The sequence below is a fragment of the Eleutherodactylus coqui genome, chromosome 11, assembly GCF_035609145.1.
Source record: "Eleutherodactylus coqui strain aEleCoq1 chromosome 11, aEleCoq1.hap1, whole genome shotgun sequence".
Taxonomy (NCBI): domain Eukaryota; kingdom Metazoa; phylum Chordata; class Amphibia; order Anura; family Eleutherodactylidae; genus Eleutherodactylus; species Eleutherodactylus coqui.
Window position 1 is genome coordinate 132,372,131 of NC_089847.1, and position 17,376 is coordinate 132,389,506.

General features: G+C 47.5%; 1 protein-coding gene and 1 long non-coding RNA gene across 3 annotated transcripts in view; one reads left to right on the forward strand and one right to left on the reverse strand.

Annotated features, from left to right (window-relative positions):
• AMPD3 (adenosine monophosphate deaminase 3) overlaps positions 1-7,385 on the forward strand; it is a 41,100-nt gene extending 33,715 nt beyond the window's left edge. For both annotated transcript variants that reach the window (XM_066583541.1, XM_066583542.1), the window contains 6 exons: positions 1,075-1,201; positions 1,305-1,468; positions 3,314-3,434; positions 4,857-5,030; positions 5,389-5,499; positions 5,703-7,385. In XM_066583541.1, the coding sequence (XP_066439638.1) occupies positions 1,075-1,201; positions 1,305-1,468; positions 3,314-3,434; positions 4,857-5,030; positions 5,389-5,499; positions 5,703-5,882 (877 nt within the window). In that variant the 3' untranslated portion in view covers positions 5,883-7,385. The remainder of the gene's footprint in view (positions 1-1,074; positions 1,202-1,304; positions 1,469-3,313; positions 3,435-4,856; positions 5,031-5,388; positions 5,500-5,702) is intronic.
• A 2,289-nt stretch (positions 7,386-9,674) lies between these two features.
• On the reverse strand, positions 9,675-15,921 carry LOC136582475 (uncharacterized). The gene is made up of 2 exons (XR_010787186.1): positions 12,708-15,921; positions 9,675-12,653 (listed from the first exon to the last, which is right to left on the reverse strand). It is a non-coding gene; the product is annotated as an uncharacterized lncRNA (long non-coding RNA).
• Positions 15,922-17,376: the final 1,455 nt, after the last annotated feature.

The following is a 17,376-nucleotide window of genomic DNA, read 5'->3' on the forward strand; positions in this document are numbered from 1 at the left end:
CCCCATTGAAAACACTGGGTGATATTGTAGCAAGTCAGGACAGGCTGCAATTTTTTTTTACTTTTTACTTACAAAGCAGTGCCATGCAGGAAAGCATCACTAATGGGAATGAACCCATTCAGAAGACCGGGCTTCATTTTTGTGCGTCTCGCAATGCACAGATCTTGCCCGATTTTCTTGCCAGTGTGAAGGCACCCTCCTTCTTCTGTTACTCCTTCATCCTCCTGCTGTTTGTTTTTCAGTGTTATACACCCGTTTTTGGGGTATTGGTGAAATTCTGGTTCAGTTCAAACTGATTTTAGATCGAACCAAACTTTTTGACCAAATTTGGCGAACCGGCAGAAGCAAACTTTTGAAAAGTTCTCTCATCACTACAATAGAAGTAAAGTTTCTCCTTTGACCTAATTACAGGAAATCGTCTATTCACACTATTTTTCACGCAGTTAGCCATAATTTTTTTTGCGCAGCTATTAGAGTGCAAAAACGGCGCCCATGTGACAAGCCTTTTAGGTTGAGTTCCCCTTCATCCCATAGATTTAAGCAGTGGTTGCTGATCTGGAGTCATTACTTGCACTGCAGCCTTTCCCGTTATGGGCTGGGCTTAATTGCGGAGGAAATACACATTATGCTTCCTGCGGTCGGGAAACGAGATGCAACCTCAATAAAAACAAGTCTCTTTGGGCCATTAACACAGAGATATAAGCAGATGCGGTGCCCATTATCACCGGTGACGCCATGAGACCTCTGCTGCTCATTTATAGCCGTTTTCCTTCTTTTTCTCTTAAAGCAAAGCTTTAGTAATAATGATGATGATGATGATTGTAATGTCTCTACTGCCCACTGCTGGTAGAGATTGTGTACTGCAATTACAGTGCTGATTCGGTAAGAGATTTAACCGCGGCTGTAGTAAAGGGTCATTCAGTGTATATGTGGGCTATATTATATGCAGGGTCTTTGGAAATCTCAATGCAACTCTTCGTGGATGATTAATTTATTATATGGCGGGGGGGGGGGGGGCAGTGTTGTACAGTAATGGTGATGATGGAGAATCAATTACCGCTTCTTTTCTTCCAGCGACATTTTCAAATCCAAGAAGATCCTTCCGGATTTCAGCAAAATGTTAGAAAATATTTTCTTGCCTCTCTTTGAGGCGACAATTAACCCTTCGGATCACAAGGAACTCTATCTCTTCCTGAACTACGTAAGTAATAGACGGAGAGGCCTCCCTGTGACTGTAGATACCGCTCCCTCCCGGTAACATTCGGTGTTGATGTCCTCGATGATCTGAACATTTGTGATTCCAGGTTACAGGATTCGACAGTGTTGACGATGAGTCCAAACACAACGACCACATGTTCTCCAACAAGAGTCCGACCCCCGACAAGTGGCTGCACGAGCAGAACCCCCCGTATAGTTACTACCTGTATTATATGTATGCCAACATCATGCTGCTCAACAACCTGCGCAAGTAAGTGACCCCCACCTCTGGAGTGGTACTTCTATGGGTCCCACCACTACAGGCCGGGTACTGATGTAGTCTTAGGCCACCATCATAAGGATCTAGGATGGGCAGGGAAATGCACATCTCTGATGGTGACAGTTCGGGTCAGTAAACTCCACAGGCGGGTTGGGACACTTTTCCGTATTACGAAGAGAAGACCCCAAAATGTATTCAGACTAGACACTGAAATTAGGACCCTCCAAACTCATCCAGACTTCAGCGTAAACTCCAAAACTAATCCAGATGCCATAAGAACCCTAAACTCAGCCAGACCACAGATGAGGCACCAAAACTCATCCAGAGCCCATATGAGAACCCTAAAGTCATCACAACCCCAAATCAGACTCCTAAAATTGCTCAGATCCCAGAGCAGATTCCTAAAACATTAACCCCTTAATGGATAGTGTTTCGGGCCTAAATTAACAGTTTTTAGTGATTTTATGTCTGATGTGGTTTAATGGCCCTATTTTTTGGACTTCCAAAGTTATTTTTGCTACGTTTTTTCCATAACGTGTGTGTGTGTGTTACATTTTTAGTTTTTTTTACCTATTCTTAGATGTACTCTTTTAACATCTATGCCCCCTCCCCCATGATATCATATAAAACCTACAGGGAATATTCACAATGTCCTTTTTTAAAATTCCACTGGTTTCCACTGTAGCTGCAGCATCCGTATGAGCCCACGTTACAGGGGAGAACGCCTCCATACGGTGACAATAGTCAAGATGGGTCTGGTAAGACCCAGCAGCTCTGCCATACTGGACGGTGCTGGCAATTGTGATTATCTGGTCCAATTTGAAACGGCACTGCTGCTTCCTCTATTCTCTACATGGTGCTCACTTAGCGCTATGTAGGCTGGAAAAGAATCGTCAAAAGTGATTATGAAACGCCTCGGTCTTCTCCTCGGGGTCTCCGGCTGTCTCTGACAGCTGAGGACTCGACCTGTTCCTGCTAGATTGCTGGAGCAGGAGCCTTAATTAAACCCCCTCTGTACATTTACAATGGCACAGAATTAAATTCGAGGTCCAAGCGGCAAACATGTTCTGTACAGCACTTGGTCTGAAGAGACACTGCATTGGTTCATGGTCCTCCAGTTGAGTGGCCCAGCTATATACTATTCTAAAGAGGTACAGTATCACATATGTGGAGCCCCCTGTGTGGATGTAAAGAAATAATACCCCCCAGCGTTACCTCTCGGACCTGCGCCTCCCCCTCTTGCAGTCTGTAGTATATAACAGAGCCTCCTGTGACCACCCAGTACAGGTACCTGCATGCACTCAGCTAGTGGTCCCCATAGTGGTCACCTGGATGGGAAGTCAAGTGTCTCCTAGTCAACCAGAACAATCCCACCCTGCAAAATGTACTAAATGGGGGGCCGCAAGACGAGGCAGCGGCCTTAATAAATCCTGCCTGGTAATAGTGGTTGTAATGTGGTTACAGTCGCTGCAGCGGAGGAGCCCTGGTGCCAGAGGGGTCCATAAGGAGATATCCGGGTCATGAATGGCCTGGAGCTTCAGATCACGCCTCTGAGTTGTAGACTTATTAGCATATTTCTAGAGAATCCCTTTAAATATCATCTGATTGGATCCTGTAGACCGGACCGCCTGCAGCTTCTGAAGTGCAGAAGTATGTGACCCCCTGTAAGCCATGAGCAGGGACCCCCAATGATCTCTCCATTTACTTCATTTCTGGGGCCCTATTGCTTTAGAGCTTAGTGGGGCCCCGGCTGCTGAGGCGCCGCCTGCAGGGCTGCTTGAGGTTGCTGGTTTGGAAGGATGCAATGATTAATGTTTTCGGTTTCTTGTGTTGCAGGGAGCGCGGGATGAGCACCTTCCTGTTCCGGCCCCACTGCGGCGAAGCGGGCTCCATCACTCATCTGGTGTCGGCTTTTATAACTGCGGATAACATTTCTCACGGATTAAATCTCAAGAAGGTAAAAAGCAAAAAACACTTGAGTGGAATGCTGGGAGTTGTAGTGCAGCTGAGGCTTTAAGAGGACTCTTGTCTGACCTGAACAGATACGATACACAGATCTCTTGCCCGCTCACATGGGTGTAATATGCAGTGAATAGAACCCATTGATTCCAGTGGGTTCGTTCACATGTGTATATTTTTTCATGCAATGTTTGATCGCGGCTCGTCCTAGATTGTCGCATCTTACGAGCCGCACTCGGCCATTGCAGTGAACGAACCAGCTTCAGGAACCCTGTGTACCCATTGTGTACCTGCGCAGTAGATGAGTGGGTTTTGCGTCCTTTTTTGTGTCCACAAATACGCGTGTATATGCGCGCACAACAACCCGCCGGCGAGAGATCCAGGCAAGTGCAATCTTGGTCATGTAAATATTCTGCGTGTTTATGCGCCCAAAGCCCGCATACGCCGTGTGAACGAGCCCTAACATTGTATTATGGTATGTCCACAAGTAGTGGAAACTCTGCAGAAAAAACGCCACATCCAGACGCAGCTTTAGGATTTATTCAGGTGACTGAAATCCACGGCAGAAATCCGACATTCAGGCCGCTTTTACACGGGCTGCAAAACGCATCTATGTGAAGCCCGCGGTTGTAAATGGGTTCTTCCACATTAGTGATTTTTTTTGTAGCCTGCGCCATTGCTAGAATACAAAACCGTGGCCTTCTCTCTACAGCCGCGATGTGATTATTTTTTTTCCCTATGGACCTTCCTTTCTGTTGCATCGCATGAAAGCGCAGTTTTTGTGCGGTGTGCGCTGCTACTTTAACAGTAGGAAATCCTACTGTAAAAGCCCTTAAATAAACCCTAGGTGCACAGAAAAAAAAAATAATACATCCCCAAGCGCCAAGAGGCGCTGTCTGCTCCGGTGCGCGCTTCCTCTTCAGCTCCGCCACTTGTCTTCAGTCTTCTGCCAGACCTTCCTGGATTGGAGGTTCCAATTCCCCGCCTCCAGGAAGCGCTGGCTGTGCAATATACAATGGCTGTGATTGGCTGAGCCACAGCGCTCAAGAACCAATCAGAGGCAGAGCTTCCTGGAGGCGGGGATTTTCAAACTCCTGACCAGAACTTAAAACAAATGCTGGGGAGCTTCAGGGAGAATGTGGGGAGCTGACAGCACATCTTAGTAAATAGGTGAAAACGTGAACAAACCTCACCTAAGTGGAATCCCCCTTTAGCTCTGATCCAGGGGTGTAACTATAGGGGGATGCAGTTGCACCAGGAACCTTAGGGGGCCCATAAGGCCTCTCCTCTTCATTTAGGGAGTCCAGTACTATCAGAAGCTTCAAGCTGCGCCTCTGCTCTGATCCTACCCTTATTGCTCACCTCTGGCCCCTGTGTATCTGCACTGCCGCCATCACCCGTATCCTCCTTTCTCCCGCAGAGCCCCGTCCTCCAGTATCTTTACTACTTGGCGCAGATCCCCATCGCCATGTCTCCGCTCAGTAATAACAGCCTGTTCCTGGAGTACTCGAAGAACCCTCTGCGGGAGTTCCTCCACAAGGGCCTGGTGGTGTCCCTGTCCACGGATGACCCCATGCAGTTCCACTACACCAAGGTGGGTGCAAAGAAAGCGGGGGTGCTACCAACACACCCCAATAACTAACCATTCTTCCCTGGTGTCTCTCCCACCTGTAGTCAGTGCTGCCCTGTATATCCAACCACGCCGGTGATACTGTATATGGAGGTCTTCTGCATCATATTAGTGTGACATTCCCCCATGTGAAATCAGCCTAATGAGTTCATTATGTGTTCAATGGCTTAAATACGTTCGCATGAATCTGGCCTTTGTCTCTCGGTTCATGACCTCAAATAAGATCCGCACTCTCCTCTCCTGAAATACTCTGCGCTAATTGCGCCACCTCCTTCCGCCCTCGCACTCCTGCCGCATGACGCATTTCTTTGCTCTCTTCTAGGAAGCCCTCATGGAGGAATACGCCATCGCCGCGCAGGTCTGGAAACTGAGCACGTGTGACCTCTGCGAGATCGCCAGGAACAGCGTCCTGCAGAGCGGCCTCTCCGACAAGGTCAGGACAGAAGGGTTTCATGTGGCGTGTCCCCCAGTCACACAATGGCGGTCGTGTCACAAGAAGGAGAGGCTGGGGCTTCCCTCCTTACTGGGGTCAGGAGTAGGGGGCCAGCTGTCAGGGTGATGGTTTGGGCGTAGTGGGCGGAGCTTAGTTCTCTTGGCGGTATTGTCTTACACCAATTGTCTTCTCTCATCTTCTAGGAGAAGAAGCATTTTCTCGGCTGCAATTACTTGAAGGAAGGTCCGGAAGGAAACGACATCAGCAGAACTAACGTGGCGCAGATCCGGATGGCGTACCGCTACGAAACGCTGTGCAACGAGCTGAGCTTCCTGGCAGACGCCATGAATTCCGCTGCGATTCCCCTGGCTCAGTCGCAATGAGGAGACTGCAGGGGGGCAGATACTTATATGGTGCCTACACGTCATTGTCCATGATGATGGTTGCGTCACGTTTTCCTCCAGGACTTGCTGTTCGGCTTCGCTCTCGTATAACCAGTCACCGTGGGACGTTAATCGCTTTGTTTATGGCGCCACCAGGCGGATTGGTCATGTGACCTTCTCCTATAGGGGTGACGCCACCCAGAGCCCTTCTTATGCCAACCCTGCTTGTATATAAGGAGACATTGAGGGACCTGATGAGTCGCGTTACCCCAAAGTGGCGCCGCCACCGCGTAACGTAAAAAATGCTGAAAAGACTGAAATGTATAACTGTGAATGCGTAAGGAACGGATGATATTGGGGGTCTTGCTCACTGTTATCAGCCATGTTGGGGAGAGGCTGACAGTAGGGCAGGTGAATACACTCTAGTGGTCCCTGTAATCTGCCATTTGGGTCTGTAGGATAGGTACATACTAGCTCTTGCTCTCTGTTGTCAGCTATTTAGACTGAGAGGGGGTGACAGAAAATTTGCATGTGGACCCTCCGCAAGGAAAACATACAATAGCAGCTAAGTGCGTGCCATTATAAAATTCTCGCCAACATGCAGCCACCCTGTCCCATGTACACACAGTCTAAGGGGAGTTCCACGTGAGCGATTGCTGCGAGTGGTAAAATCGCAATCGCCCGTGTGCACCGAGCCTGAGGGTCCGCGCACACGGCAGACGCCACGCGGAATCACCTGGTAAAACCGCCACACAACTCCACCTCTTTTCGTGGTACTATTGGCGTATCGTACCCACGCGGCTGCTGCCAACTGCCAGAAGCTTTAGAGACCGCAGGCAATGCTGCAAGTAGCCGGGAGTCAGTCAGAAACCAGGGCCGTACAGCTGCTGCAGAACCTCTTCCAGAGGAGAGAGGTATTGGCTGAGGAGAGTCATCCGATCATACTCCAATACAGAACACATAAAAGCGTCACTAAGAGGACCAAGAAATCCACAACCGCGGTTCATCGGCGCGGCGCTTCTACCGCAAACCGTTTCCTTCAGCTATTTCTTACCACTATATCTGAATCAGGAAAAGTTGGGCAACAGACAATATGGCTGCTCTGATGATGATGATGTGGGGGGGGGGGGGGGGTACTTTCCTTGGCTCCTGAATGGCATATCAGCCTTGGCTACAGTGCTACATTCATATCATGTGTAACATGGCCACGTTGCCATTCAGGAGTGTAGGAGAGTTGGATTACAGCCCCTGCGGGTGATATAAAGTCACTGCCACCATGTATCCGCTATAAGCTGCACGTACCGTATATCACCACAGCGCCCTCCGGCTGGAGCTTGGCCATTGGATGTTGGACCGCCCTCTCTGCGCTTGACACATGAATGTAACGTAACGCGCGGCCCGGTTTACACGTCTTGTTGTCACTTTCATGTTTTGCGTTCTTTTGACAAGAAAAAAGTTTTTTCTAAGTTTTAAATGGAATAAAATAAAGTTAAATCCTGTAAACTTGTGATTTTCTCACAAAATGTTTAGAAATCGCAGGGGGGGGGGGGGGGGATTACTTCAATAGGAAATGTAAAAAAAAATATCACATTGCACGTAATCGCATCTGCAGGCCGGGTGATGTGGTTTTTAGTGGCTGCCATAGATAAAAATGCGCAATTTCACCAGGATGCAAATTTTTTTTTTCTTATCTGTAAGAGAAAAATCACAGATTGAAAATAATGGGTTGTATTCCGATGCAAAAGACGTGATATCAGCCGTGTGAATACGGCCTCAGGGCGGCCATCGCTCCATGTAAACATGGCCGCCAAGCAATAATTCCCTGACTGGTCGCTAGGCATTCTGTTCTTTCTGTAGTCGCTGGTTGATCGGCCGTCGTCTGCTGTAAAGTCCGCAGCGTTCGGATGGGAATGACTTGCAAACTAATTAGCATGGAGACCCCCAGTGTGACTGTAAAAGAGGGAGACCGGCTGGCGTTCCTCCGCTCAGACCACGCTTGCTCAGTGTGAAGGCCCTCTTGGTTACATCCGGTTCTGGGAACGCTGCGCAATCCATTCTATCGCCTCCCATTCCATCTTCAGGCGTGCCCTGGCATCGACCATTCTCTTCCATGGGGCCGGCGGTAGCATTGCCCCACATGCCCGGTGCACGCGAATGCGATGTGAGGTCTCCCCATAGAAGACACGCCGCGCTCCGACTTCCCTGAAGTGACACGGTGGTTTTGATATAAACCGCCTCACATCCACAGAGAAATGGCCTGTTGGCGAGCGCGATATTGGGCCGTGATTCGCAGATGGATATCGCACTCATCCGTGTGAAGATAGCCAACAGGATGGAAATTAAAATAATCCGCTTAAAGGGAACCGGTCCCCGTCTATGAGCCCCAGAATAATGAACTAAGCGTTCTACCGCTGACAGGGCGCGGGCCGAAGAGCCCGAAAGGGTATATTTTATACTGTCGCACCTACCTGTACTCGCTCCGTCAGTCGGTGCGCAGACCATGTTATCAGGCTGTGTGCGCTCCCACTGATCCCTAGGAGTGCAGAGACGGTCCGCACTGACGGGGCTGACAATGCGGGCACCAGGAGGCGGGCAAGTATAAAAACCACCACCCCACGCAGCAGCCCTGTGAGCGCCATTACTTGGATTATGGTACTCCTAGCCGGTGGCACGGTTCCGTTAAATGAGCTCTTATGGGCTTGTTTTTTCTTTTAGAGAAGTCTAATCACAAAAAAAAAAGTCTAAACCCCCCCCTGGCGGGTTTTGGAGCGGCTTGGCCACATGCTTTTCCGTTGCGGACAGCGCTCCCATAGAGAGCAACGCGGCCACAGAAAAAAATGACAAACTGCGGCCGCAACAGATTGGGCGTCCTGTGTGGACGAGATTTTTGACAAATCCCGTCCACATGGCTGGCTAATCCCGGGATTCCGGACAGAATTTCCGCAGCAAATCTGCCCTGTGTGTACCCGGCCTTAAAGTCCCAAGTGAAAGCAACCCCCTGGTTTCAAGACAGAACTCCAGGCTGGCAGGGGAGCAGACTACTCCGTATCTGCCGGCTGTTCGGTCCACCGGTTCTGGCCCAGTTTTTGTCTGTAAAACAGGCGCTGCAATTTCCTATCTCGCTACTATACGCTGCTCTCCGATTGGCCAGCACTGATAATATGAGCAGCACTGGCCAATCAGAGCGCAGGTATGGTGCATTAGTAGTCTTAACACTATCAATGTACTGTGGGGATTAGGTGGTCTGAACCTAATAGGTAGACGGCCAAAAACAGGACCAGAAGCCGGGCGATCAGACGGACAACAGAGAACAGCCAGAGCAGCGATATCCCACAAGCCCTCGGACAGAAATAGGTCTGAAACTGGAGTGTCTCGAAGGTCTCCAAGCTGGATATTTTTCAAATAATGCATCTATTATAATATTACATACCAACTAAATTTAGAGATGAGCGAGTATACTGGCTAAGGCACATTACTCAAGCCAGTAGTGCCTTAGCCGAGTATTTCCCCGCTCGTCTCTAAAGATTCAGGGGCCGGCGGGGGAGAGCGGGGAGGAACGGAGGGGAGATCGCTCTCTCCCTCTCTCCCCCCGCCGCAACTCACCTGTCACCTGCTCCGGCCCTCGAATCTTTAGACACGAGCGGGGAGGTACTCGGCTGAGGCACTACTCGCTCATCTCTAACTAAATTATATAGAAAAACACACAACCTTAAAAAGGAAAATAAAAATCCACGTAAATCTCTAAAATGAGAATATAAATATATCAAATCTACAAACATTCCGGACAACACATTTGTTTCAAAATAGTTTTTATTACTTTCGGACAATTATAAATCCGCACGGCGTTTCTTTAAATCTCCTAAATCACAAAGTCTTCCTTTATGTAAGTACATTCCCCTCTCCGTGTAGCGAGCTCAGCGCAGCCCTAAGACTCGCACAGATGATCACCGTGAAGCTCATTCGTGTGAATGGCGTGATGATGAGTTAATGTGAAATATAAAAAGACGGCCATTTTGTGGGTGTGGCCAAATTAAAATCACAAGGAAGTGACGTGGATAATGCGCGGTCATATGAACTTTGGATTGGCCCCTCCATTAGGGGCCTCCTCTATACAACAGCTCATCTGGCCACCTTGTGGACATTTCTGCAAGCTAATGGTGACAGTCAGCATGCCCAATAGAATTGACTTCCTACTCAATTTGTACTTTAAAAAAAACAGCCAATCTGAACAAGCAGAGCTGCAATGTAAAGCATGGGGGAGGAAAAGAACAGCAGTCTCAGCATCTGAGGTGACAGAAGGAAAATTTCAGACTATCATAGACAATGCTGAAGACAGCTGTGCCCTTATGGTGCAGACCTAAAAAGGGATCAATATGGATGAGCAGCGCTGAAGTATAAAGCATGGTGGAGGAAAGAAACAGTCTGAGCCGCTGATGAGACAAAACTTAGCTGCATTGTTAATCGTAGTCTGAAAGTAAGCTGGAGTCACTGATTATGGCTGAGCAACAACTTCATGTGCAATCTCGGGCAAGTCTTAAAGGGGCAGCGCTGCTGTCTCTCTCTGCTACACAAGGTGCCTGGGAAGGAGGCACCGCCACGCCAAAATGTGCTAGTAGTCAAACACCCCAAGGAAACGTCTTGTAAACACTGCTGAGCGACACGACGCAATCCCTGCCGCTGCTCTCTATAGTAGTCGACAAGGCTGTATATGTAGCATATAATCTAGCGTGACGGGGAATATTACAGAAGGTTGCAGGAAACAATTAGTGTATTGTACATTATACGCTAAACCTAAAGATCTGCAACCTGGAGCGCTCAGCCTGCTGTGGAACTACAGCTCCCAGCTGCCTACATCCGTGATGGCTTGTTAGGAGTTGTAGTTCACAGCAGCTGGCAGAGTCTCCGGCTGCAGTTCATAAACCTAAACTATACAGAATGCATTGAAGATTGTTATGCAGTATGATATATAAACCCAGAGGGCCGTTGGCGCCATTGTCCGACGGTTCACAACTGCCTCAGAAAGGGGGAGGAGTCACTGATGGAGACACAAGCTGATATACTGTACAGCACACCCTTGTTACTACTGACGTGGTTGAGTAGAGTTATGAGATGTTGGGGGGTTTTCACAATTTTAGGCAGTTACCTGGTCAGCCACTAGGTGGCAATGAGGCTGGCCTTTATGTCGCCATCTAGTGGCTGGAGATAAAACGGTGTCTGATCTCTTCGTGGATTGTGTAAAGACAGCATCTAGATGCTCTGATCCAAGCCTCTAAATCAAAAGTAACCTGGAGGGTCCGGTGATAGGACTTTCCAGCTGAAGAGACCTTCTGAAAAGTCATAAGGCACCATCACCAAGACCCTCTTGGCACTGATGTTCAAAAGGTTCACCTCAGCAGGGACAACCCTACTTGAAATGCAGCTCAAGGTCCCGCTCCTAGCGCCTTAGGGGTAGGCCATGGCCGGCCAGACGTTTCCTACATGGCGAATTGGAACGACACCTAAGGAGAGACTCTGTTCTGGCCGATGAAGGGGGGTCCCTGAGCAGGAGACCCCGTCTAGGTCTTCCCCTGCCTTTAACCTTCAAACGAGTGACTTTCCAGCATGATTTCTGTCCGATTCCAAGATGGACAGCCGTCGCACGGGAAGAGAAGATATTCATTTGAATGGGTTAATTCACTCATGCAATTTTTCACTTGGACTGATAGTTTCAATGAGAACATAAAAAAAAAAACACGGATCGCAATCACATGTCATGCAATTTTTAAGAGGCATGTTACTATGGCAACTACACGGGGGGGGAAAAAAAACACACGGAAACCGGTCACTGACCGAGATCCCACTTAATGTGTGAATAAAGCTTTAAGGCGAACCAGTCACCACCTACAAGCACCATAACTAACTTACGGCGCTCATATAGCAGGTACCGAGGAGTCCGGGGATGTAGTTCTTATACCCGCCACCTGCTGACCAATGGAAATGGACGCACGGACAGTGCAGTGAAGTTATCTCTGCAGGCTGGTCTCTATGGGAGTATGCACAGAGAGGGGTCTGCAGCACTGTCTGTGCGCAGGCGGGAGCTGAGCAAGTATAAGACAATACATCCCCAGACTCCTCGGGACCGATCCTACGAGTGCCATAGCTTCATTTATAGTGCCTACAGGTGGTGACACATTTTCGCTCTCCATGGCCGCCGAGTGGCTGCGCCTAACTGCTGTGATGCTTTTGATGTGTTCAGCTCTGAGCAAATCAGATGTCTCTGTGCTTCTGACTCCATGCTGTGTGTGTCGATGGAGATCAGGGAGAGCCTGCAGATTTAGCACCCCCCCCACTTCCGTTTTTCTATGTAAGATGTCCTGAATGAAGAGCTCCGATTGCTTATAGAAGTATGATGCTAATTGGATTTTGACCACTAGATGGCGATGCAGTCATTCCCAATTGTAAGCCCAGACAGTCTAAGGCTCATCACCAGCAGGCAAAGGTGTGAACAACGTGTTATGGCTAATGCCCTCGGCCCTATGCAAAAGCTCTGCAAGTCTCCCAACAGCATTTTACACATTTTGCAACCATACGCATCCCATAAAGGTGTATAGGGCTCACGCGGCGTGGTATGACGAGAAAGAGAGCATGCTGCCATCTTTTTCTCCTGCGCATTGATACGCAGTGTCTACACACCGGTGTGCATGGATCAATGGCTTTCGTTGTCTCTAATCGCTTACCATGCATCCGTGCAACACACAAGTGATACATAGTGACACTCATCCTCATATCGTGCTCAGGAACGTGCGGTGTCCCGGCGGATGCAAGGTGTTTTTGTGTCAAGAACGCCTCCCATCACTTCTGGAAGGTAGCGATCAATGGGGAAACCTTGCATCGCACTCACGTGCCGTGTGAGGTTTTTTACACCCCCATTAAAAAACAATGGGCAAGGTGTAAGCCCAAACATAGGACATGCCACGATTTTTTTTCTAGCACTGCAATGCAGAGGGGAAAAAAAAAAAACGGTTCATAATTGTACGGCTCGCAACGCACAAATCTCGCTCTATTTTCGCGGCCGTGTGAAAGCAGCCCGAAGAGGTTGTGTCAGGCGCAAAACCTCTGCTTGTATGCTCTATTAAAGCATCTGAATGTCATGAAGTGGGGTACCCCGCCCAGGTCACCCCCTCTACCACCCAGAAGGGAGAGCTGCTCAGTAAGACTGGATCCTGGTTTGGTGGAACTTCTGGCATCCTGTAATGGTTCCTCAGTAGTGGCCATTGCTTCCCTCAGCAAAATCAGCTTCCATTCAGGAACACAGCTGATGGCACATTATATAGAAGCCAATCCTAAGAGTCATGGTGCCTACAGCTCTAATGATGAGTGGGGGTCTCAACCCGAGTCCCCACTAACCCTCATAGGACAAGACTCAATGGCCATGTATATATGTGATTGCTACAGGAAGCTAGAAAACTGATACAGTTACAACAGAAACAACATCATTTCTCTCCACAGCTCCGATGCGGGACAGGTCCGACACTGCAGTGCAGGAGTGCATCTGCACCCCATCGTCAGACACATCGGGTGCAGATACACTCCTGCACTGATCCCCATCAAGAATCCCCGAGGAGAAGGCAGAAAGGGTTTTTAACCCTTTCTGCCTTCTCCTTTACACATTACATAGCGCTCAATTAGCGCTATGTAATGCAGAGAGATTCTGGACGGCGATCAGGTGACCGCCGGTGTTACCTGACCCCCAGCGGTCACATGAACGCCGAGCCGAGAGGCAGAAGGGAGAATGCAGAAGTATTACTTCCGCATTCCCCCCACGGTGTAGTGACCACCGGCACCCTCCTGAACTCTATCAGTTCAGAAGGGTGAAGGGAAAATGTTTTTTTTCTCATCCATTCTCCCCAGCTCCAAATAAATTGGAGCTGGGGAGAATGGATGAGAAAAAAATAAATGGATTGGAAAGGGTTAAAGGGGCAATAACCTTTTAGACAACTTCTGCTCATCGAAGTAGCTTGTGTTAGTCTTATTATTTCTGTAATATACTCACATTACAAATTTTGTTGCTTTACTACTGTAAATCGTGTTTGAAGTGTGTGACATTAGGGGTCTTCTTTCCAGCTTCCACGAAATCCACTCTCTGTTATGTACAAAGACATAGAGGTGTTTCCATAGCAACAAGGGGAGGGGCTTCCCTGCACTCATAGGCTGCAGACTTACATATCTGCAGACACTGTGGTAACAATATCCACAGTCTCTGCCTTCCCTGCTGTCACAATGTATGTCCTTATGAGTATCTGCACACATACTGTATACACACATACACACACACTTTATAGTGGGTTTACTAACCATTTGTCCGTAATGTTTTTGAGTACCTGATCACCCTAGGAAAGCAGAGGGGTGGGCATTCAGATACTGCTTGCCTGTTCATCGAACCAGACAGTAAAATGAAGCATGGGAAGTAAGGCCAAGGAAGTCAGGGCAGGGAACTACTGGCAGAATACTAGGCTTGCTACACACACCCTCGCTGATAGTGGATAGCAAACAACAGAGCAACAGAAAAATGGGGAAGACCAACAGAAAAATCAGAATTTAGACATGAAACAAGGTGCAAACAGCAACAAATGAGGGTAAGGAGAAACCGGGGTATTTAAAAGAAAAAAAAAATGACACAAACTTATTGAAAACTCAGGTACGATTTAGGTAAAACGTTTCTTTTAGAATGTAACAAATAATAAAAGTGCCGTCATCCCCATTATTACAGCATCAGCAATCCCCAGAGATCAGCAGAAGGCGAAGATATTTACAATATTCACAAAGTGCAAAAGAAACATTTCCTTGAGCTATTAAATGCAGATTAGAAAACTCTGGAAGGTACAACACGGAATAACTTAAAACGCGCAACGCTGCGGTCACAGCACATCGTATCTGTACCGACTGTGAACACAACATGGCCAACTAGAATGGCTGGTCAGCAGCGTCTCACCCCTTTACGGCAGGTTCACACGTAGCAGCTCTTCCACCGCAGTAGTTCATGGCCACAACTGGACATCAGATCAGAGGGGGCGAGATTTCTTAAAAACGTATACAACGCAGCCAAAAACCCAGCGGGTCACATCTGGAGCCGCGTTTATAGATTTGCTGTGGTTTTCCACAATTCCCTAGAAGGTCGGCTAAACACGGATGTCTTACGACTGCATCTCTGAGTTTGTACTGCAGACAAGCGTCCCTGACCAACCGCAGGCTTAGTGACCTAAACTCTGAACACGATAGAACCCACAATGAGATTCTGAGTTCCTGAATTCACGTCACTGGACACAAAGGTGGGCCGGGATGTGGAGCCATAGTACACTCATGTGAAACCAGCCTTACAAGGGTTGTCCAGAGTTAGAAAAACCTGGCTGCTTTCATCCAAACACAGCACCACCCTTGTCCATGGCTTGTGTCTGGTATTGCAGTTTAGCTTCAATTCACTTCAATGGAACACAGCTGCAATAACACACAGAACCCCATAGACAAGGATGGCGCTGTTTTTTGTAAAAAGCCACACATGGTTTTTTTAGCCCTGGAAACCTTTTTAATAGAAAACCTACTACCATACAATAAAACCCTAAAAAACTTGCTGTGCCACTACTGCTATGTGTGAACACAACACACGGCACTTCTGATCTCCATTGTACAGTTCATAAACAGAATAAGTCTACATACATGTATCACATTACGGATCCTGCGTTACATCCTGTATTATACTCCAGAGCTGCACTCACTATTCTGCTGGTGGAAAATAGGGGTCACGGAGAGCGCCAACACACTATGTAAATGTACCACAAAGGTGCTCGTGTGGTAACTCACCTGGTGCAAGGCATATCACCCTCAGGTGATTATGCCTGCACCTGACATCCTGGTGTGCTTATAAAGGTTACTTTATCCAGGGTATACCAAAGACAGATAAACAGGAAAATCCAGAATTTCTGGAGAGCTGCGGGTCACAATGTAACTCCGTTCCTCCTAGGAGGTCGGATGAATTCAAAGAAACTACAGAAAAAAGCTGTGGACCTGCGCTGCTTAAAATGCCAAATCAATTGTGCATGTCTCAATAATCAATGTTTCCAAAAGAGACAAACAAAACACTTTTTATTTTATACGAGTAAAAGAAATGAGGTAACAACCTCCTCAGTTTGATATATAAAAAAATATACTTGCGGGATCCTAATACATGCGACGCGTTTCGGCGCAATATACGCCTTTATCAAGCTTGATAAAGGCGTATATTGCGCCGAAACGCGTCGCATGTATTAGGATCCCGCAAGTATATTTTTTTATATATCAAACTGAGGAGGTTGTTACCTCATTTCTTTTACTCGTATAAAATAAAAAGTGTTTTGTTTATTCTGCTGGTGGAGTCACTGTGTACATACATTACTGATCCTGTACTGATCCTGAGTTACATCCTGTATTATACTCCAGAGCTGCACTCACTATTCTGCTGGTGGAGTCACTGTGTACATACATTACTTGCCCTGTACTGATCCTGAGTTACATCCTGTATTATACTCCAGAGCTGCACTCACTATTCTGCTGGTGGAGTCACTGTGTACATACATTACTTATCCTGTATTGATCCTGAGTTACATCCTGTATTATATCCCAGAGCTGCACTCACTATTCTGCTGGTGGAGTCACTGTGTACATACATTACTTATCCTGTACTGCTCCTGAGTTACATCTTGTATTATACTCCAGAGCTGCACTCACTATTCTGCTGCTGGAGTCACTGTGTACATACATTACTTATCCTGTATTGATCCTGAGTTACATCCTGTATTATATCCCAGAGCTGCACTCACTATTCTGCTGGTGGAGTCACTGTGTACATACATTACTTATCCTGTACTGACCCTGAGTTACATCCTGTATTATACTCCAGAGCTGCACTCACTATTCTGCTGCTGGTGGAGTCACTGTATACATACATTACTTATCCTGTATTGATCCTGAGTTACATCCTGTATTATATCCCAGAGCTGCACTCACTATTCTGCTGGTGGAGTCACTGTATACAAACATTACTGATCCTGAGTTACATCCTGTATTTTGTATCTGTTTTCTCTCAGAAAGTAGATGCAACATCAACGGATCTTCCCTGTGTTATTGGGGGGGATAAAAGAATGCAGGCTATCCATAAGCAGAGAGATGGTGAGGGAACACTTAGCTAACTTAAATTAATTCAAGTCTCAAGGTCCAGATGAATTACATCCTAGGATACTAAAGGAAGCAGTGGAGGTAATTGCTGAACCACTTGTCATAGTCTTTAAAAATTCCCAGAGAACAGGAGAAGTCCCAGAAGATTGGAAAAGGGCAAATGTTGTCCCTATCTTCAAAAAAGGGATGAAGGTGGATCCAGGAAACTACAGGCCTGTGAGCCTGACTTCTATACTGGGAAAGATCTTTGAACAAACTATTAAACTGCATGTATGCAAGTACTTGGATAAAAATGGAGTAATTAACC